Source organism: Passer montanus, unplaced genomic scaffold, assembly GCF_014805655.1.
Source record: "Passer montanus isolate IOZ18808 unplaced genomic scaffold, ASM1480565v1 scaffold21, whole genome shotgun sequence".
In the NCBI taxonomy this organism is placed as follows: Eukaryota; Metazoa; Chordata; class Aves; order Passeriformes; family Passeridae; genus Passer; species Passer montanus.
Window position 1 is genome coordinate 11,736,467 of NW_024366703.1, and position 22,396 is coordinate 11,758,862.

Genomic DNA, 22,396 nt, shown 5'->3' on the forward strand with positions numbered 1-22,396 from the left:
TCAGGGTTTCTTTCATTCGTGGACTTGTTTTGATTCTTTCATAGCAAAGACAGTGCTTTATTGAGACAAGACCAAATTCAATGGAGAGTCCAAATTAGATTAAATGAAGTCTAAGCTGATGCATATTACACATTCTCCCAGCTTTTTCACCATATATGTTACATCAACAAACTCTCACTCTACGGCATGTTTAGCCCCTTTCACTGCTCTGATTTCTTTACTTTTGGCTGTGTTTATGAGGTTTAATCACTATGGTTCTTTAAGCCTTATGTTGTATGAAAACACACTGAAACTGGTCCTAATGTCATCTTTTCTGGCCTGAGTATACAAAATAACACAGGTGTAATGTGTCATAGGACACTTCAGTTATCATTATGCTGCAGGGAAATCATTGCCCTTTACCAAAGCAATTGAGACATGATCTGTATTTTCTGATTCCCAAATGGAAAACCCCAAAAGTTATCGTTTTGTGAAATCTTTCTTACAAACCAACATCAAGGTCACCTTCTTGTTAAAAGTACAAGTGAGAAAGGCTGAGCCACTAAAAAGATCACATGGTACCTCTTCTGTCACAGTGGCAAAAATTTGAGCTTTCAGGAGCTTGGCTGAGTTATGACACATAAATGCTGTCCAGGCTTCAGAAAATTGAAGATTCCTACAACATCTTTCAGGACATACCTGGTAAAAACCATACTTCCCACCTCTGTCTACAGCACTTGCAATCCCAATTCCAACAATAACTGAGAAAGATACCTGACCTACATGCCAAGGTGATTCTTTGCAATCTGAAAACAATAAGCATGGATTTCCAATAGTTCTTCTCATCTGTCTGTTGAAGAAGCTATTTTCTCAACAGAAAAAGAATGAATGCCACCTGAAAGAGTGTGAGCATTAATTTGGATTTACAGCAAAGAAATGTTGAAACTGCAAGGGCTATGAATTAACTGCATGCTGAAATGAGCAGTATAGCTATTTTTAAGGGTCCCAATATTTTTGAGTGAGATTTTTAAAAAAAATATAGACATAGCAGAAAAGTGGACAGTGCAGATTATCAAAAACCACCTTTAAAAAAGCAAGAGTAAAATTAGTGGTGGTGATCTGAATACTTAAAGAGCTATGATGTTGAGATCTATTAGCATTTCTTGAAACTTAAGGACAGTATCTTTCTTGCAACTGCTTTTGATTATCTCCAGTTTGAATGAATACAGAATGAATATGTGTATTATGGTGCCAGACTGGAATCTATGTTCAATTTACTCAACTTTCTCTTTTTGAGCTCTTGTAGGTGATATAAGCTATGACCTTCTCCCCCCAAACAGAAGAGATGGCCCAGCCAAGTGCTCCAACAGAACTCAGAGTAAAACCACATTCACAAAAAGCAGGAAACAAAACTAAAAGCTTGCTGAGCTAAATGAGTCCCTTGAAGGGACACAGTGAAAGAAGAATCCTCCTCCAAATCAAACCATGGAAAGTAAAAATTGAAAAAAAGACCAGATCCTCAAATAACGTAAATCCTTGCAGTGCTACTGCCTTCAGCAGAGCCTGCTGATTTGCACTAACTGAGGAGAGGCCTAGAGATTTTGATTTTACTTTGTTGGGCCCTAATTATTGCCAAGGTGAACAACAAAGATTAAGTTCCTTTTTCCCATTGATCTTTATATAATCTTTTTTTTCTTCTTCACAGTTTTGGTCACCTTCCTCTCATTCAGGTAATGCTGTAATCAAATTTTCACTGCATGTTTTAAGAATGGGGCAGTAATAATTAAATTTGATAAACTAATTGCTGAAGGGATTGCTGTGTACTGCTTTAGAAAGAAGCTAAATTCGGCACATACAGGTTCTTAGTAATAAATGACAATGCTTTTCTGTGTATTTCTACCAGGTAAAAGCTTGGTGACTCTTCAACTAGGGCCCTTAGAAATGACATATTTCCTCCAAAAAAAGGACATTATGTCTATTCTACACGTAGTTCTGAGTGCAACAGCACATTTCGAGGCATGCTCAGCTCCACAGCCATAGGCAACCTCCCAGAGACACGCCGTGACAGCTCTGCCAGGGCGCCAACACATCTCCAGCCTGGAGGCTACTCCCTGGAGAGAGGCCTGGCTCCTTACCTTTGACATGGGGGATGAAGTGGTGTCGGAATGGGGAGTTGGGGCGGGAGTCATGGAGCGCGGGGCCGCTGGAGCGCGGGGGTGCCACGCGCCGCGCGCCCAGAGCCAGCAGCTCTGCGGCGGCGGGGAGGCGGGGGCAGGACAGAACGGAGACAAAGAAAAGCAATAAGAGAGACAGGCAGGGAAGGAGGCTTCGAAGGAAGCAGAAAAAAAAAGGCATTGAACAATTAGGATTCTGGAAAGAAGGAAGGAGAAAAAAAACAACAGAACGGTTAAAGACGCACCAAAGGGCCAGTAAATGTTAAGACAAAATTACAGGAAGTGTTAGGAGAGAGGCTTAGGTTTGAACTGCATGGCTAATTTAGCATAACATCATTGGCTTAACGAGCTTCTGAGCAATGCCTTGTTACCAGAAAGTAGCCTGCTACCAGCATGCAAACATCACAAACACTGACGCTCAATTAGTTAAGAAAGCAGCTGGTTTGAAAAGTCCCTGACCAAAAAATGTCAGTCAAGAGGCATGCAAGCTGTTTTCTATTGTTTTAAGACATTCCAAAAATGCTGCCAACATCAGCTAGGGCACCAGGGGAGGAAAAGGCTGCAAACTTTTTCAGAACTTGTAGCACTCGATTTTTGAAGAACCTTATCCTGACAACGTCAGTACAGCAGTTCACTTCTCTCTCAAGGGCTAGCTGGGAGCAAAAGAGAAGTGATCTGGGGCCACTGGGTTTATTCAGAGAGAAATTATTCTTGCAAAATAACGTGGTGAAAAGAAGTGCTCTTAGGAGGAAAAATCCATATATTTTTGTGCCATTACTCAATAAATAATTATTGAAGGAAAATTATTAAAGTAGCTTTAACAATTACCCCAAAACAAGGTAGGAAACATCAAATGACAAATTATACAGAATTACTTCTGTGTCATATAAGGACCAGTAACAGGTGAGCCCAAGATGAGATCATCTGAACATAGATAAGCTTGAACAAGTATCTCTCCAGAAAATCCTTCAGGCTGTGGACTTTGGAAGATTTTACATTGGATCACAAGTCTGGCTCGAGCCCATCTGCCCATCACAAGAGTTACATAAACAGAGATTGCTTCTGGGGAAGGTCTTTGACTGAACACAGACAGTAAAACTCAATCACAGTCAAGTCTGGAATAGGACCTGGATTTGTTCATATCCCTGAGACAACAGATAAAAATGGAAAAATCCCCTCAGACATGGAGAACCAAGGGACAGAAGTTTGCAGCTTTTTCACGTTTTCAAGTCTCTTTCAGTTTCAGTTGTAACGTCATCTTAAAAAACAGCCATGCTGTCAGCACTAAGTATGAGACACAATTTGCTTCTGTCCCACCTCCCTTGGGTCCCTTAAATAAGGCATTCACTGACAGACACAATTGGCTGCTTTCAGCCCACCCCCACTAGGAAATGGCTACAGCATTCAAGTTCCACAGTGGTGGCTCTATGATAAATCTTTAATTTTAAAAATGCAGCTCCTATTGCATATGGGCTTTTGGCATCCCAACTGTTCAGCTGTAATCACCAAGGAAGATGAAACCCTGCAATTGTATCAATTAATTTAAAAACAGATCACAAAGGTTTAATTCATTACCATACACAATAAAATCAGTCTTGAAAAGTCTTCAATGAGTAGCATTTAGCCATACATTTTTATGCATTTTGGGTGTGGATGAACGGTTCATTTTCATATCTTGCTTTTAGATATATAACCAGTAATTCTGAAGGCACTGGGAACCTGAATGACCTGTACATTTCCTATACTGTACACAGGACTTGTACATCACTGCTAAAACAGAAAGTAAAGTATGTTTTAAGTGTTCCCAGGCAATTGCCTACAGCTTTAATTAAAAAGATACCTTCCGAGTCCATGTCTTAAAAAATGACAAGCAATTTGGAACACATGGGTGTTTTTCTTCTGAATATGAGATTCTATGGCTGCACCAAGCTTTAAAGTAAATTTTTTACATGGGAATAAACCTAAATTGCTAACTTCTGCACAGTCAAGCCATAACTTTTGTTTCCAATACGTGATACTTTTCTCAAACCCCAGAATGAACTTTGCAATTCACTGCTGCAAATTTTCACTTGCTTTCAGAAACATACAAATATTTTCAGAAGAATTTATTGGAAACAAAACCAGTAGATGCATATTTATGGTGCAAGAAACAGTCAGCCTAGTGCAAAAGACTATGTCAATCCAGAATAAAAAAAAAAAAACAGGTAGAAAATGAGACATTAAAATACACAACAATTTTTCAATCCTAAACTTCCACTTCTGAGAGAAAGAAGTGCTTCACTGCACCACTGAGTGGCATAATAAAGAAACAATATTTTTGCACGGATCTGCAATGCAGTTGGCCTTACCAGGTCTGTGGAAGTGCTGGGGGGAACGGGACATGGTGGGGGTGTAGCTGTGCCGGCTGTACACGGGAGAGTTAATGGAGCCCTGGCTGGTAGACCTGTGAATCATGCGGTCCCGAACGTCCTGGTAGCCCTGCAGGACAGAGGCAGCCACTGGTAAATGTGAATGCACATTTTTAGCAGCACTAAAGTCCTGTGGATCTGAAGGCATCAGCAGAAGCGACTGAAATAGCAACACCCCTTAAGGTTTCAACCTACTTCATTAGCACTGCTCTCCAAGGACCTGCTCCAGCCCATTTTTGTAGTCAGAATTCAGTCGTGGAAGGTTCCAACTCCACCTGTAATTTCTACTAAACTCTATAATAATCCTAGATTTGCCCACATTCCCTGACTCCACAAAGGAAGCTGCATCCAGAGCATGTGTGTCCTGCATTGTCCTGCACAAGACACACAAGCCATCAGCAAGCTAACTCGGAGACCAGAAAGAATTCAATAGCTGCAGCACAGAGCCCTCTGTGGCTAAACTGACCATGTGTCACCAGCTATATCAGCAGGTATTTATATCCAAATCAGATTCCCCATGTATATGAAACCATGACACCTTGTACAGCAAAATCCAGTTTACTTGGTTTCCTGGGTGTAAAAAAAGCCAATAAAAGAAACAAACAAAAAACCTCAAAACAAACTACACCCTCAGCCCCTACCCATCCATGAAGCAAACTAAACCAGGATAAAAGGGAGAGGACTGATTAATGCATGAAGATTTACAAGAAATGTTACAGTCCCTCAATTTTTAACTAGTAGCAGTAAGTGCAGCTTTTATGTTGCAAATAAGGAACAGGATAATGCAATGATAATGACTCTGCAAGGGCATCTATAGTATCCTGACAAATGACTTCCCAACTGTTCCACGTTATTATGATGTTCAAATTATCTCCTCTGGCAAAGCAAAACCGAACCAGACCACAGTTATGTTTTCTTCAAGACAAAACTGCAGATGTTTCAGCAGCAAACATGGGTTGTTATTTCTGCTGTAAATCCTGCACCTCTTGAGACCTGAATCCACCTGTGCCACGAGGAGCAGGAATGCACCAGAAGTGACGCCTGCTGGACAAAGGGCTCTGCTCTAGTGGGAGGAGTGGCAGCTCCACTTCTTGTACAGTAAGAGCTTCAAGATTCCTTCTTAGAAATAGTTTTTGTTAAGTTTCAATACTGAGAAAACATGCTCATGTGGCAAACAGAGATGGATCTGACTGACAACAAACCCAATGCCTGCACTGGCTGAGGGAATAATTCTAATCACAGTAGGACACTGCCCCCAAAGGTTCCACCAAACTTACTTCTGCAGAAGGGGTGGGTGATAAAGTCCTTGGAGACTGAAAAGACATAAAAAATAAGGTTATGAAATATCATTGCATATGCTGGGCCAGAAAATGGTAATCTAAACATTGCTGCAAGTGCTATGACATATGACAGTGTAAAGTGGCAATGCAGAAATTACTGAGGCCATTCCAGCACTGGAACCTGCTTTTTCCACATGGCTCAGGGACTGATCCATAAACCACTGATGTTTAAAGTTTCTGGGAGAATCTTTTTAAGTGTGATTAATTCAGTCAAGTACCATGCAAATTCATCTTAGCCATCTAATCATTATAGTAATTAAAACATAGCTGTAAAGATCAAAATCAGAAAGAGTTATTAATTTAACAACCATGCCTGTCATGAAGAAATCTTTAAAATGGAAATTAAAAGTAAATAAACTTAACTCAGAGCTTTGCATGGAAAATCAAAATACAGAATATCTTTCAGGATGAAGCATGTTTTCCCTCCAACACACACACTCTGGCAAAAATGTGCTTTTCCCCAAGGCCTTACATTTCATACCCATGCAAAGGAGCACGTAGTTGTCATCAACATTTCTTTGATATGACCTCCTTTAAATCTCTGTGCTCCTCCATGGTTACGTAAGGAGAACAGACAGGAATTACAAGCATGTGTATTGAAAGAACTGTACAAAGGCCAGTGGGCAGAAATATGCACAATATTATGAAAAGTTTCTGTAACACATAGGGAAACTGAGGCAAGAAATGCCTTTAGAAGAAACATATGATTATGCGTATGCTGATGATACAAACAAGAATAAAAGCTATGTGTAATTACCAGTTATGTGCTCTTCAATCACCAGGCAATTTGAAGCTGTGAGCTCAGGATTTAATTATTTCCTTTGTGCACAAAACTTCAATATTATTTGTCATAATAAACTGAGCAAGAGATTATGCTTTTAAATAAGACCACAATTATAGAAGGATATAGCTATTAAGATAATATCTCAGAAGCAGAACTGCTGATTCTGGTCCAACTACTACACTAATGTACAACAGCAATAGTGTAAAATGTATGCAGAGTTTCTGGTAATAAATATGCAGCTGGTAGATATCCATAAATTTTGGACTGAGAGGCCATTCACTCTCATGGAGCTGGTGACACTGGGAATGCTAAGCATCCAAACAAAGGAGCAAAATTTTTTATTGGATACAGGACATCTCCTTTTCAGTATATTTCCATAAAGCTGCTAAAAACTGCTTTTGCTACTTTCCATCAAAGCCTTGAAAATCTTTTATATTCGTTTTTTCCTAATTCCTATCATCTAATAGCAGCAGTTGTAAAAACCTTGCTCCACATAGTGCATTGGAATAACATTCTCTACAAGAGCTCTCTCTGAGAGCTAACCTAAAACTTTCAAAATGAATGAAAAAAAGCACACGTTATGAGGTGCATTCCCACATTTTTCTAGTAGCAATTCATGTGTTCTCTAAATAAATGAATTTCTATCATCTGCTGGGGTTACCTGGATGCTGAGGTAATGGTCACAGTAAAAGGTAGTCACAGGAATCTAAGACTGGGAAGGCAGCCCAGAAAGTAGCATGCTGAATCCAGGTACTTTTCCTTTCATGTATTTTTACTCCATCACTAGCTGACATGGTCTTGTGGCTTTTTGGGAAATGGAAGCTCACTCTGCAGCCAAGTTACTGCTTCATCATGCACAGGTGAACTGGCAGATCTCAAACTCGGAGGCTGCCAAGGAATGTTTGCTTCTCCAGGTCTTTCAAAACCTGGTCTATCACAGAAGGCTGTGCAGGCGAGTGAGAAAAGCAGCTCCATCCCAGAACAGCAAGCCAGTGGAAATACACTGATGACTCCAGAAGAGGAAGGGGAAAGGAAAAGGGAAGGGGAAGATAAAGAGGAAGAGGGTTTGTTCTGACCAAACTTATATAAAAATTTCTACTGTGACAGGCTCAATTCTCTATTGCTTTGAGATCTGAGAGTCTCCTCTAATACCTGAAGCTCGGTCATTTTGTTGTCTGGGAAATTTCTGCTAACTTTTACAGGTGTCATTCTGCATTTCACACTGATGCCATTTTAGCTGTCCTTTAACTGAACTATCAGGTGGGATCCCTGCTCCATTTGGAAGCATCTGCCATGTTAGAAAAAATCCTTTATTCAATTCATGTCTGCTTGTTTAGAGAAAGGTGTTTCAGAGCATTTAGCACTTTCAACAATCAGAATGCTTGTAATAAAGGACAGAGAGGTAAAGTGCTGCTTCTCAATATATACCCAAGAAAAGCTGGAGCTGAGAAAAGACGGCCTCAGTGCTCACCAGGCTGCTGCTTGCAAGGCAGAAGTGACAGGTCCTGAAGAACCTGAATACCTGGCAGTTTGGGGAAATTTCTTCCTCGGTAGCAGACAATTTATTTCCGATCTGGTTTGTGTTTCCAAGGGCGAGGACAGGCGGAGCCAGCGCCGCTCCCCGCGAGAGGGCGCCGGGACAGCGCGGGATGGGCGAGCGAGGGAGCGCGGCCGGGAACCAGCCCTGCTCTGCTCTGTCCGGCCCTGTACTGCCCTGCCCTGCCTTGTACTGCCCTGCCTTGTACTGCCCTGCCCTGCCCTGCCCCATCCTGCCCTGCCTGGTACTGCCCTGCCCTGCACTGCCCCAGGAGCGCATCCCCATGCCACTTTCTCAGCACTGCCATGCTGTTTTCTTGGTTTTCTTTAGCTAAAAGCTATCGTTTTCTTGCAGCCTATTCCCCAGAATTAATTAATTCCCTAGAATTAATTAATAAATTAATAATTAATTCCCTAGATGTTTGTGTGCATCGCTGGATTAACTTTTCCTAATGTGCCTCTTGCACATCTTCCCCTGTACACCCAAAAATCTCTCTTTGCTGAGACTGGTGATTTTTTTTTTCTTTTTAAATCATGGTGAGGGGCATTTCTAGTTCTACAAGCATAAACGGAGGGTCCCCTTTTATTTACACCACATACACACCCTTTGCAAAGAGAATGCAGGATAAATCACTGCACGACTAAACATGTCACCTTCTTTGCTTTTTAAAGATGATGGGGACTCATGTACGTTGTACCAAGACTGCTGTCACTCAATTACCACAACACAAACACAGGGTAAGGGATCACTCCACCCCAATGGGCTTGTGTTCTCATTAGGGCAAGGGAAGGGATGAGAAACAGATACAAAGAGGTGAGGTAACTTGCCCAAGGTGACAGAAGTCAGCAGCAGCATTGGGCGAAAACCCAAGATCTGCTGAAAAGAAGGTGAGAGCCCCTTCTGTTTCCAGAACAAATTTTGGTAGTCACTAGAAATTAACTAAATTTAATGCTGGTGAAAATATGGTGTAAGAAAACCCCAAAGATTTTTACTTATTCCCAGAACAAGCATAAAAGCAGACAACTTACACCATATTGCTTTATCAGCTTCCAACATACTGCTTTGTCAGTAAGAAGCTTCCCTTTAAGGATTAACATATAGTTCACCTTCTCTGGTGAGATTAGTTCCCCATTTGTGACTAACAAGAGACATGTGTTTGTAGCAGGTTTTGTGGCATGGGTCAGGCCTGTTGGAACTGGTCAGAGGTCACCAATGCATCCCACAGTGGTTTTGAACCAGATGCCAGCTGGATTCACTACCAACATAAACTGGAGGGGAGAAATTCTGTTATGTTCTGACCTGTTAATCTCTTACTTTATTCCTGAGCTGAATTTCCAATTCATGATTTTAAAAACCATCTCTATAAAACATTTAAGAACAAAGGAGAAAAACTGATAGAGTTCTGATCTGCTGGTGGGCAGAACTGATAAGAAAGCAGATTATTAGTCACACTGATCTGGTGATCTACAGACCACTGGTGCCTGAATGATTTACTGTAATTCTTTCTTCTTCAACTTATCTTCATACTCAGTTCAGTTACAGTCAGTAAGGTCACTGAGATTGCAGCAGTAAATCCATTTCCACATCCATTTAGATTTGCATTCAGGAAGACTGATTCACAGGCAGATGATATTACATGACAAAGCCTCCTTCACAGACTGCACTGGAAGCATGTAAATAGTAATTGCAGCTATGGAAATTCACCTGAGAAAACTGGGGACCAACAATCTGAAAGATTTTAATTACCTTCACATACAAGTTTAGAAGAATAAATGACATAGCTTTTTCTTATGTGATACAAGAACCCTTACTAAATGTCAGCAGGTCAAAATGTGAGGCAGGTATAACACAATTAACCTGCTTTTCCAGTTGGAAGAGCACTTCATCCTGACAATTTTATCCAGTATGTCTGGCAAAGTGCTCTGGTGACATATATTTCCCCTAAGTATCTGTGTGTCCTGCTGCTCCTAGTCCACATAATATTATGGTATTCCTATCCTCCTGTGAATATTGGTGTCCCACAGCATAACAGCACATTGAAAGAATAAAGTACTGGAATGCTCTTCCCAGAGAGGTGGTAGAATCACCATCTCTGGACGTGTTTAACAAAGGCTGGACATGGCACTTGGTGCTATAGCTTAGATTCTGAGTTGAGGTGTTAGGACATAGGTTGGACTCTATGATCTTAGAGGTCTCTTCCAACCTCATTATTCTGTGATTCTGCGATTGGCTTTTGCCTCATGCTCTGGACCTTGCCATTCCCAAAGATGAGGATATCCATGGGAGCTATGAGGAAGCACAGAGGCACAGCCTGCAGACCTGCCCGTGTGTTGATGTGGGTGTCTGACCCTGCAGTCCCACCCGAGAGGCAGCACCGTGAGCGCTCCCGGTACCCAGATGAGACAGACACAAAGCAGAGTGAACAGCAGCAGCAGCAGCCACCTCCAGCAGTGCCCATGGAAGCAAAGCAGGCTCTGGATGCAGTGCACAGCAGAATGAGGTGCTGGTGGGTCATTACCTCTCCAAGACTCTGTCTCTCCTGTCTGTCCTCGTAGGCGGAGGTGTAGAATGGCTCATAAGTAATTAGGTCTGGACGTTCAATGTCATAAATGGCCTTGACTTTGGGAATGGCTGCTAAATCCTTGTAATCAAGGATTTCATTGTCTACTTTTGCCTAAAGGTCAAAGACAGAAGACAAATTAACTTACACAAATACACTGGCAATTTCTGTTTCACACAATTCATGATTTTGTGTATTTGTTGTCACACTGTTGCTACGGAAACCCCTTTTTGGCACCCTACATCTGGAGTGAATGCTTCTTGTTCTTCTCCAGCAGGCCTCCTCTGCAGCAGCTCACACTGTTTTCTGCTCTCTTAGGGAAGAAAGAACATGGCATATATAGATCTAGTTACAAAAGTTTTTTTATCCCCAGTAGTGAGCTGGAAACTTCAGCTCTGCAAATGACTCATTTTGTGGCCTCAGGCAAGTATTTTCACCTTTCTGCTCTTGTTTTCCCATATGTAAAATGGGTGATAACATCAATTTAGCTTGCAGATTACAGAGATTACAAAAGGATTTCATGCTGAAGACCACAGACAGATACTCAATTTATAACTGTGCACACAAGAGGAAACAGAACTTATTGGAAGGAAATAAAAAGACAAGGAGGACTGTCAGGACTGGGTATCCAAACTACAAATAAAATAATTACAGTGCATTCATCACTCATCCTATGCCCAAGCTACTATTTTCTTTTCCACTAAGACTGCAAGGAGATCTTGACTAGTTAAAAAAGCAGAAGTAGGAAATAAATTCCAAAGTCAGCTGCACCCATTACATGGAGACAGAAAGAGGCCTTACATTTAGTTTAAATAACTAATATATTTCTTTACTTACAGAAAAAACTTTAAATAAATCATCATACATGTTTACCTACCTTACAGAAATACATTTATTACTAAAACTGAAAGAGGATATTGAAATTGTTTTTCAACACTTCTAAAAGATACTTTATTCACAGCAGACTGCATAAGGAAATTCACATTAGTTCTGTTCTTTCTGACTGCTAGCACCTAGTAATTTCAGATTAATATGCATTTCACAAGCTCTTTAACAACCACTGGTCTTGGTGGTTCTTAAGCAATGCCTTAAACTAGAAACAAACCCTTTCTTGCTAGAGAAGCAAGGTTTGAAATATTTGGGACATTTACTCTCTACAAACAGAATTAAATCTGTTTAGCTTTTAATTACCAAATATTAAAAAATACCTTAAACCATTTTAATCCTTAAAATATTTAGATGTATCAATATATGTTATTTCTGTATTTTTACCAGTTTGTTAATGAGGTGCAAATATGTCTGGATATTCTTAATCCAATATAAATTATTACAGATATTTTTGCAGACCCTGATCTAGGCTGCCATGTTGCTCCACAGACAGTGAATCTGAGCAGAATTTATTTTCATAGGCTACAGTTTATGAAGTTGATATTACCCACATAATGGCAGTTCTCCAGGACATGCTTTGTCTTTTGATATCTGCCTGACAACAATTTTCATATCAGCTTATTTTTGTGGTTGTTGAAATGCATAGAACTAGAGTTTAACTCAGGACATGAGATTTGTAATTTTGGATATTTTTCTGCATTATTATAAATGTAACTGCCTAATTTCTGGGGTTTACTCCACATTTTCATCTTTATAATCTCAAGGTTACTGATAAAATTAGTGATTTAGCATTATGCACATTTTTTTTCCTAAATTAAAAACACCTTTCCTTTCACAATTGAAAAATTTGATTTCTGACTTGGAAGGTGTTGGATCAGATAGGTTTCTTTCAGCGTAGCTGACCCTGCTCCCCACATTCCCCAAATGCAGAGAGCAGACCTCTCAAAAATTGTGTATCAAAGTGCACAGATCTCCTCACAAAATCCTTACAAAGTCGAATGACCCCTCTGCCCTCTGTCCCTCTTCACACCACCAAGTGACATCAAAAGATTTACTCTACCTTTCCAAGAGAAATGTGACCTGGAAAAGGCCTACCCTGCTCTTGAAATCCTGTAGCTACAAAAGCTACACGGTGAAGGTTTTAACAATTTAAGCACCAAAATAAAGCATCAGTATAAAAGTGATTTATTTCAGCATGAGTAGTTCACGTGCAAACAAAGACTCAGCAGCTTATTCACCAGCAGGAATACTTACATAGATAGTGTGGCCTGGAGAGCCAGGTATACTGGAACCTGGTCTGGAATAAATGCTTTCTGATGATGTTCTTGTAGGCTGAAAAACAAAAGGGAACTTTTGAGAGCAATCTGAAGCCATTAGTGTTGGCAACTCTAAGTGAAGAAATCTGCATGTATCTTGAAAATAACTGAATTTAAGTAAAATGTCAACACAAATGCAAGCATTCTGGCAAATTCCAGTCTTGTGAGGCAAGTGGGGTTTGGTTTTTTTTTTGGTAGGGGTAGGAGTGGTGTGAGAGGGGAAGAGGTTTTCTAAATAATACAGTGTAAAAGACTAGACCGACAACAATAATGAACAAAATCAAACAACACCGGCAGAGACACTGTAGGAGCCATACAAAGAACCATCCAGGATAGTCCTGCTGGTCATTTTAGCACCAGGTTAGTTCACAACCACTGCAGGGATCAGCAGCCCAGCAGACAAAACTGTTGTGAGGAGCACAGCACACACTGTGTAATCTCTTTCCAGGTGTTCAATCCCTGGACTTCTATTAGGAATGAAATAATCAGAACTGAATTCAGCCTTCCTAAGTAAAAGCACCTGAAATCCCTGGCTTGGAGCTGTTCCCTACATCTGCAGCACAACCAAAATGCAGCAGGGAAGTCAAATGTTGGTTGCAGTGTCATGATTCTCCATACTGCATAAGTCATGATGTTTAATGACAATGTCCTGCAAACAAACTCATGAGAACACTCTCCTCTCTACAGAGCCAGTGCTGCTACATTTAGTAGATTTTCCAACACTTTTCCGGACTAAACAGACACTGGTGCCCTGGGGAAAGTTCTGTGAGAGAGGAGAAAGCAACTGATGACCTGTGGGGATCCTGAAAACCTGATGCATTTGCAAAGTATTCTATTTGATCAAAAGTCACCCTGGTTATTGCGATGATTACTCTTAAATTTGGCACACAGCACACACACAAAGGTAGTCAAGTCAACCACATCCCAACTAGAACAGAGAAACCATCAACAATTTTTGCTTCCTAATTGACTGCAAAGAACCAAATCCCATCACAAAACTTTGTGTCAGCACAAGACTCTGACACCTGTGCAGTGGGATACCTTAAAGTCACTTAAAATTTAATTCTGGAAAACAGTCCTTATCTCATCAGCTTGTGACATCAGGCCCCCTGGACTAAGGGACCTTCAGGCACACCTAAAGAGAAACAAGGCTTGACAGCCTGGCTCCTTGTTTCTTAAGAAATACTGGATGAACACAAAAAGGCTACTGGACCTATCTTACCTCTCAGCACACATTTCCTGAAGGAACCTTTCAACTGACCCCAGAGACTTTCCACTTTGAATATCAAAGCCAGAGAAACTATTGGAACCATCTGTATACAAAATGCTGTAGACTAGTCATGGATTATACAGCAGGCTTTCTCTGACTTCACTTTTGAAAATTAAGTCACCACATTCAGGGAGGGTTAGAGAAACAAAAGGCTTTGAATACGTTCCACCAAAAAACTCAAGATTCAGATCAGAGAGCAGATGTAGCTGTGGACTGACAAAGTCACAAATCCTCTCCAGAGCATCTTTGAGAACACTTTCTCAGCTGGACCTTTACATGTTTTTTTTCTTTTCTCTCTGAGGCTGCAAATTCCTACATCTCAAAAGGGAACAGAATTTTCTCATCTGCCCTTTAAGCTCCTCCCAAACCAAAAAACCCAACAACAAGCACTTGTTTCATGGAAATGTTACAAGAATTGAGCTGGAAAATCTGGCTGCTGTTGAGAAACACTTTATTCCCCCTTCCATTCTTCCATTTCACTCTGTTTGAGTGGAGACACATGTAACATGTTGTTGCAGTTACTATGGAAAACAATTGTTTTCATTACAACATAGGGAACAGTATTAAGTACTTGAGGTACTTTTAGGGGTGTCTCTGTTACCTTTGGCTTTTGGCAGACATACTTTGAGAGTTTTGTCTGCTCAATTTTCCCTGGTGTAGGAAAACAAGTGTTAGAGGCAGTTATGGTTTATTCCCATTTGGCAGGCCCTTTGGATCTTTTATAATTGCCTCAAAAACAAGAAATTCTCAGTTTCAGTCTCACTCCAGCTCCTTAGTTCCACCTCTCAGTGTCACAGCTAAAAACCTTTTAGTTTAAGGAAAATTAACTTGCACTTATCACTTCAGTGAATTTACTAAATAAAGTTAGACACCTTAAGTAGATCGTTTCAGCCATATCCTGGTAATAAATTTCTTAGGTGCTCTTAACCCTGGAATCCAAGAGGAATTGTCAGATGGACTGGCAAGTTGTAGCACCTGTTCTTCATTTCCTCACTGTGTTTCTCTTCCAAGTTCCTCTTCACTATCCCATTAACAAGGCCCTGAGCCAGGAATGACACCCTTTAAACCAGTTTTCTATTTTCTGTGATTCTTTCTGTGTACATCAATTCTACCTTCTGCCTATTGCAAAGCTCCCCACTGCCTGGTCAGGACACCCTGCTGCCAGCCACGGCCTGAGCACACTCTGCTCCTTTCCTGAGCACACTCTGCTCCTTTCCTGAGGAGCTGAATCCAGCAGACCTGCAACTCTGAGCTCCTCTAGCAGCTCCCAGTCCTGTACCTTGCTAATTTCTAAACATACCCTTGAAGACAGTGCATGAAAAAGGACTCATACATCTACTCTCACCCTCCTGCCTCAGTTTGCCCTATTTCTTATTTTGAGTTACACAGGCTGTTTCCATCACAGATGGTTCTTTCCTATCCTGCTTCTTCCCATATGGTCTGGAATCCTTCACAGCTTTGCACTTTCCCCTAAAGACAATTGCATTGCACTTAAAAACATTTATGGTGCTTGCTTTAACAAACACACACCAAAGATTCCTTAATATAAGCTGTTCCTCTGGCATACTTTTAGTTGCTATGGTTGGCTCCTCTCCTAAGAGGCCCATAAAAGCTCCTGTTGGGAAATCTGTGACCTGCTATGGCTTTTATTAGACTGAATGTTACACTTTCATCCCTGACCCTGTGTAAACCATTGTGACTGTGTCTTGCACAGGTGGCATGAGACACACTGGAGGTCAAGTTCTCCATTGATGACCTGGGGTGTAAATTCTATCCTGGAGTGGAGCCGATCAAAGCACAGCTAAAACAGGAATAGTGCTGGCCCTGATGTAACCTTTAACACTGGAGATGTAGAGATAACATGAGTGAATCTCTTTCACACTTCATTCAAAGAAAACAGCTAAAGAAAAAAGACACAATCTTTAATATGAATGCAATAATTTAGAGGTATTTACTCCCATCACAATAGCCCTGTGACACTTGTTCTACACTCCCAGCAACAAAACAAGTTAATCTGTCTTACTTCTTCTGCAAAGAGATCTGAAACATTTTTTATATGATTGCTCTTTTCCTTGAAGGATTCAAATACAGCCTTTTATAAAGCCACCTTTGTGTAGAGAAATTTAAGGGAAATTTCTATGATGAGCTAATCTTCTTTCTCTTTTCTGGTGGTACATGGCTTCTCCACATTTTCTGAGAGTAGGAGAGTCACCTTTTTTTTCCTTTCCTCTTCCGCACAAACGGATGTAACAGTAGTAAATGTATCAATATAGGATGTCTGTACCAAATACAGAAAGTCTATGAAGTATATGAAAAAAAAAACTTACAAAAATTAAGTCAAGAAAAATTCATGCATGTCATTAAAGGAGCCAAAAGAAAAAAACAGATCACAAAGCGTCTAAAGAATTTGCAAGATTTCTCAATATTTCCCACTTTATCACAGACTTCTTATTTTTAGGTTTTTGTTCTTCATTCCATGCATTTACCTTCAACACAAAAGTTCTGTACCAGTTTCATTTGCAGGTTGATAGAGAGAATACCAACTGCCATGCTCATCCTCTAAGGTTCATTGTGAATTGAGTGCTCAATGATCAGATCACCCATGCAGATGCCCCAAACTGATTAACTTGATATTTCAGTATGAGACTACAAAACTTAATATGTTCATCTGCAGTTACCCCTGTTTGTTATGTCATCATGCACGGTACATCATCTAAATAAATAACTTCTTAAAATAAAAAAAAAAAGTCCCCACTAGAGCCATTCACATCACCCAGGTGCTGCTACAATGTGGTGGCTCAGGCATTCTCAAGTACAGATGTTCAGCATCATGCTCTGTAAAAACTTACAGGTGCAGGCAACCAGATCAAAACTGATCCCAGAACATCTGGCCAAATGGATGCACTATCGTTTTACAAAGGCATCGTCACCATTTACAGTACCTGCCTTAATTTTTTGATAGAGTTCATTATGCAAGGCGGTGATAATAGCTGCAGAAGAATGAATATGTTTTCACTTAATAACATTTAACATTATAGCTTAAGCAAATTCTCTAAATCTCAGAAGCTACTTTAAGTGAAGCATATTTTAAGTAAATAGAAGATTAAGATGGCATTTCTTTTCCTGGGCAGACTTAGCAACAGTAAGGGACTTTACTTTCTCAGTACAACACTTTTTACACTGACTACCTGCTCTATCAATTGCAAGATTTTATAGTTGATTAGGATTTGGAACCAGGGCTCAGAAAATATGGATTTCCTATGGATTTCTGTAATTTTCAATGGCTGTACAAGACCAACAAAGTCCCTAAATGTCAGCATTCTTTGTGCCTCTCTGCTGGTTTATCTGTACCCTTCTCCTTACAAGAGTGTTTCCTTCAAATGCATGCATTCCTTATTTCTCTACACTAAATATGCACCAAGACAAAACCAGTGGACAGGTTTAGTTCAAACTCACACAGACACAGATATTAATAGGTTATGACTAATTTTTCTTTCCTTTCTGGACATAAAGGCCAGAAGGGAGAATGAATTTTCAGCACGTAATCACTGAAGGTATGCTGGTAACAAACAAACTTCTACAATACTACTCATGCAAACTTAGCCTTCATCAAGAGTAAGTAAGTGAGAAGAACAAGAAAATAAAGTGGGAAGTCCAGAACATACTGAATTCAACACAAGCTTTCAGAGAGTTCAGTGGATTTCACCCTACCATTTTCTAACTACATTTTTTATGTAGATTCAAGCCTTTGGCCCACTTTTACAGCAACAGCAGTGACAGTACCTTTGTGTCTACTCTGTAGAAAAAGACTTGAAGCCAAAATTTGTCTTGAGTTACACTTTGTAGAACTACCATGTAAATCTAAATAGCATTTAATATTGACAAAATTTACACAAGAGGATATTCATCTGACCCTAAGATATTTGTATCCTACACAGTCTACAAAGCAAGAAGGAGAACACACCTTTATTTTAATATGGGCCACTCCTATTTTGCCTTGCATATTTTTCTAATACACTGAATAGGATTTGGGTGAGTTCAACAATGGAAACTCAGACTTGTGTGCACTAAACTAAAAGCAAAAAGGCTCTACACTGGCCTAAAAGATGAGTGAAATGGTCCCACAGCTTGCTGTTCTCAGGCTCCAAGATTTTATTCCATAAAGCGTAGGACTGAAGAGTCACTGCTGTCCTTAGGAGCACTGCTAACACATCTTTATGCTGCATTTTCCTGATACACACATCTGTAACTAACAGAGAGAGAGGTGTTCAACAGTAGTTAGGTAACTAAACCACTGTGCAGGACAAAGGGTGGAGGGCTTGCATTAACCTCCACTGAATCACAGAATTGGATTGCACTGTCCAGCCCCATCCTGCAGGCTGGATCTCACACAGACACCCTGCGCTGGCTGACATTGACTGCACCTAGTCTGCAATGAGAGATGTGAGGGATGCACAAACCAACACCAAGGAAATCCAAGGAAATCTGCCTCCTGCCAACTGCACCAGGTCTGCACCAGTGCATTCTGACTCCATCAACAGGTGTAAACTACCTCAGGTGCACCAGCACAGCCACACACCCCACAGGAGACACAACAAATAAACACTGTCCTGAGGGAGAAGAAATGGAATTGGGTGGTGTTTGTAGGGGCGAAGCAAACTCAGTAAAATCTGAAAGTAGACAGCTACTCCAGAGTCAGGAGGACAGAGAGGACCTTGCAACTCAGATGTGAACATGCACCAGACTAGAGAGGCAAATGTTCTCAGGCAGCACATGGAATATATCCAAACCTGGGGTTGTGTAAGCATTTTATCAGCTAAAGTATTCATAGGTAGTTGGTCAACATATATATAAAAAGGTAGAGACTTAACTGATTGCTTTATTTTCCCTAAAAACGTAAGTCATTGTTCATGGAAAACTATTTTTAACCATCACTTTAAAGTCAGATATTTTCACCATTTTCATTTGCTTCATATTTACACTCTAATTTTTTGTTTCAGAAGGAAAACTTTCTGAAATACTGGAAGACCAATACTATAGACCCCAAAAGCTCATCTGAATCTAAAATAAAAAAGTTAATTGTAAGCATTTCATTAAACAAAATTAAAAAATGTGAGAATTAACAAGCAACACTGAAACAAGTGATGCAAAAGACAGCATCAGTGCCCATGGTGGCAAGTGATAGCAGGAAAGCTGTGTGGCAGGAGGAGTAGCAAGCGCAGCAAATGACAGTAATGAGGAATCTTCTCAGTAAAGAAGATCATTATCAACACTATGAAAACACAACAGCAAACCTCTGCAGAGCGTGGCCTGCGCAGAACCAGACTCTTTGGATAAAAGAACTCAGATGAGGAATGCTGTCATGGAACACAAAAGGGAAAAATGAGTGAAAAGGAAAGCAGTTTCCCCAGTTCAGTGGTTAAGCTCTTTTTTCAATCAGGTTTTTATCATCTGCTTGTGTCATAGTTTCTGCTACTTACTGACCGCTGCAGAATCGTAACAGCCAGACAGTTGTAAATAAACACCAAACTATATATTTTTGTAACATGCATATGGTTGCTTTGTTTTCTGCTTGTTTTGTCTTTGCAAACTTCCACAAATATCCATGGGGAAAAGATCTAAAGCAACCACTGCTTTTATGAACTCCCTCTCAGATCTTGACCAGTGCAAATGCTGATTAGTTTATATCACAATTCAGTTACTGAAAGGAAACAGAACTTGCTGAAAAGTTCTGAAGTTACTTCAGTGATAAAAGGGTTTTTGTTTTGTTTGGTTCTATAGGGAAAGGAAACCCAGCAAGCAAATAGGCAATGGCACTGGCTTTTTGCAGAACCACCAGAAAATCTAGGCCTGGCCCTGAATAAAAAACTGAAATTCAATCAAAGTACATATCCCAATTTAGTGCTGACATGCTCAAACAGCACATAGTTCCCCCAGTTTTGTTTGTTTCTGTACCTACCTGTTTGCTACTGCCTTCATTTGGGCCAACAGGATGAAGCACATGTCAAAGTCACCAAGGTGAACTCCAGCTGATACCAGAATAGGGTTCTGACTTTGCACCAGAGCAGACAATCTGTGATGTACCACAGAAGCTAAAAACAGAGCCAGCTCAGTATGGTGCATTTATCAATGCCTTTTAAGGGCCTATTAAACCTCTGCACAGAGGTTCTCCTCCAGGAGCATGGTGCTGCAGGACAGCTGTGCTGTCACACTGCTCAGATGTTCCCTCAATTTGCTTTCTTCAGCTCCACATCCTCTTCCTGCAAGGACTCACTTAGGCAATGCCTTGCAGGTGAGTGAATCCATTCACTTTGCTCACTTCAATGAAAATTAGCTGAGGGGGAAGAATACTGACAAAAAGGGAAATACTTGAAGAGGACCACAGCCATTTCCATGGGGAATGGAAACAAGCAAACTGATTTATGAGGTCAGCTGGAGAAGGCTAATAAGGGCACAGTGCAGACAGGAATGCTTTGATAAAACTCCTGGGTCCGAGTGAAAGGGAGGTATTGTACTGCAACCAAGTACTGCAAGGCAAAAGCATTCTGACACATAAGCATGGCCAAAATACTGTCTTACATTCAAACTGTTAAATGAGGAAGAAAGTCCAGTCTGGCATCATTTTCCATTCTCTTACAAAAAGTCAGGACAGAGCAATGTGTGAATGCTGGATGGCACCTGCACTGAGCTTTGGCCATTCTAGACCACGTGCCCATCTAGGGCCAGTTACGTTTTTGCCCACACTAACATGAACTCTGCTCAACCGCAATTTATCTGCACATTACCTATGACCATAATAACTTCTCTGTGGGGGATGTTTTACAGACCAGTGTACTGGAATAAATGTTAAAGGATGTGGCTTCCTGTGAATGAGACCCACATAGAATACAACCCACAGGATGTCACAGGTATCTTCATACCAGTACCTCTTATTTTCCTTATCTAAAAGACAATTTATTCATATACACTCTCTAATATTCATATCCTGGGAAATTAGCAAAATTCAAGGGACCAACTGAGACATCAAAAAGAAAAAATTGTCCAGAGGATGAATCAGTGAATAAGGGCTTAGAATTGCCTGGTTCATGCAAAAAGCCAGGCTCTAGCATTTATCAGTGCAGCATTATTGTCACTGAGGATTTGACCCAGAAAGTTGGTCTGAATATGCTGGTGTAACTCCAAGGGTAACTGTGGCTCTTTTTGGCATTCAAATCAGGATCACTTAAGGTTGAGGCTTACTTGGATGGCAAAGAAAGAGTTCATCTTGTCTAAATGCTGCAAATAACCACACAGAACAGGGGATAACTATAGAGCAATTACACAGATGTGCAAAACCACTAAAATATATGATAGCATTTGCCCTGTTCATATCTTCTCCTTAAGAGTCTCTCTCACAACAACTGAGATATGAAATGAAGTGTCTTAGATACTTGGCCACGTCTGTATGTCAGTAAATGACACTATCTTTAAGGCAGTGCACTGAGACAGGTATGTGAAGGTGGTAAGCCTAAAAATCAGAGCAATACCTCTGAAGTGCCTCCACTGTATATTCTGCCAGAGTTGTGACAGCTATGTGAAAAAAACATGGAAAAAGTCACTCTTTTAAAAACAACATTCAATTACTGTGTGTGCAAAATGTATGGGGTGTCACTGAGCCATGAATTCAGCTTACCCGGAGCTTCTCCTCAGTCTTAGTGGATTGCTTACAGTCGGGATGCCAGACAGTGGAACCTGAGGAAGGACAAACACATCTTTATTCAGAGAAAAATTTGTTTCTGCTCATGACAAGCCAGTTATTAAAGAGAATCTCTTCACTGCATCAGATGCTGAATCTGTATGAACTATGAGAGTAATTCACATTAAAGTCTAGCTCATGGGAAATACAAGGGAAACAAAAAAAAATATTCAAATCCTTGGTGTACCTACAGCAGCTTTGTCCTGAGGCTGTCAAAGCACTTTGCACACATCCTTAATTAAAACTCAAGTAGCCTGAAGCAGCAACAGAGTCAGCAAGCACCAGCTGGAGGAACTGAAAGAGAGAGGATTCCTCTGGCAGGTTGGAGGGTAAGAGCAAAGGAACTGGGCCTGATCTGTTCTCCCCTTATGTACTGCCCTGCACCTAAAAAGGAATTTCTGATTT

At 40.5% G+C, this 22,396-nt stretch overlaps 1 protein-coding gene across 20 annotated transcripts in view; it reads right to left on the reverse strand.

Annotated features, from left to right (window-relative positions):
- Window positions 1–22,396, reverse strand: part of ABLIM1 (actin binding LIM protein 1) — a 185,611-nt gene that overhangs the window by 18,981 nt on the left and 144,234 nt on the right. For 12 of the 20 annotated variants that reach the window (XM_039709090.1, XM_039709086.1, XM_039709089.1 and 9 more), the window contains 6 exons: window positions 21,929–21,987; window positions 19,551–19,613; window positions 12,925–13,002; window positions 10,741–10,896; window positions 5,839–5,874; window positions 4,502–4,631 (listed from right to left, as the gene is read on the reverse strand). In XM_039709090.1, the coding sequence (XP_039565024.1) occupies window positions 4,502–4,631; window positions 5,839–5,874; window positions 10,741–10,896; window positions 12,925–13,002; window positions 19,551–19,613; window positions 21,929–21,987 (522 nt within the window). The remainder of the gene's footprint in view (window positions 1–4,501; window positions 4,632–5,838; window positions 5,875–10,740; window positions 10,897–12,924; window positions 13,003–19,550; window positions 19,614–21,928; window positions 21,988–22,396) is intronic. The other 8 variants (XM_039709093.1, XM_039709088.1, XM_039709087.1 and 5 more) reach the window with 2 other exon arrangements.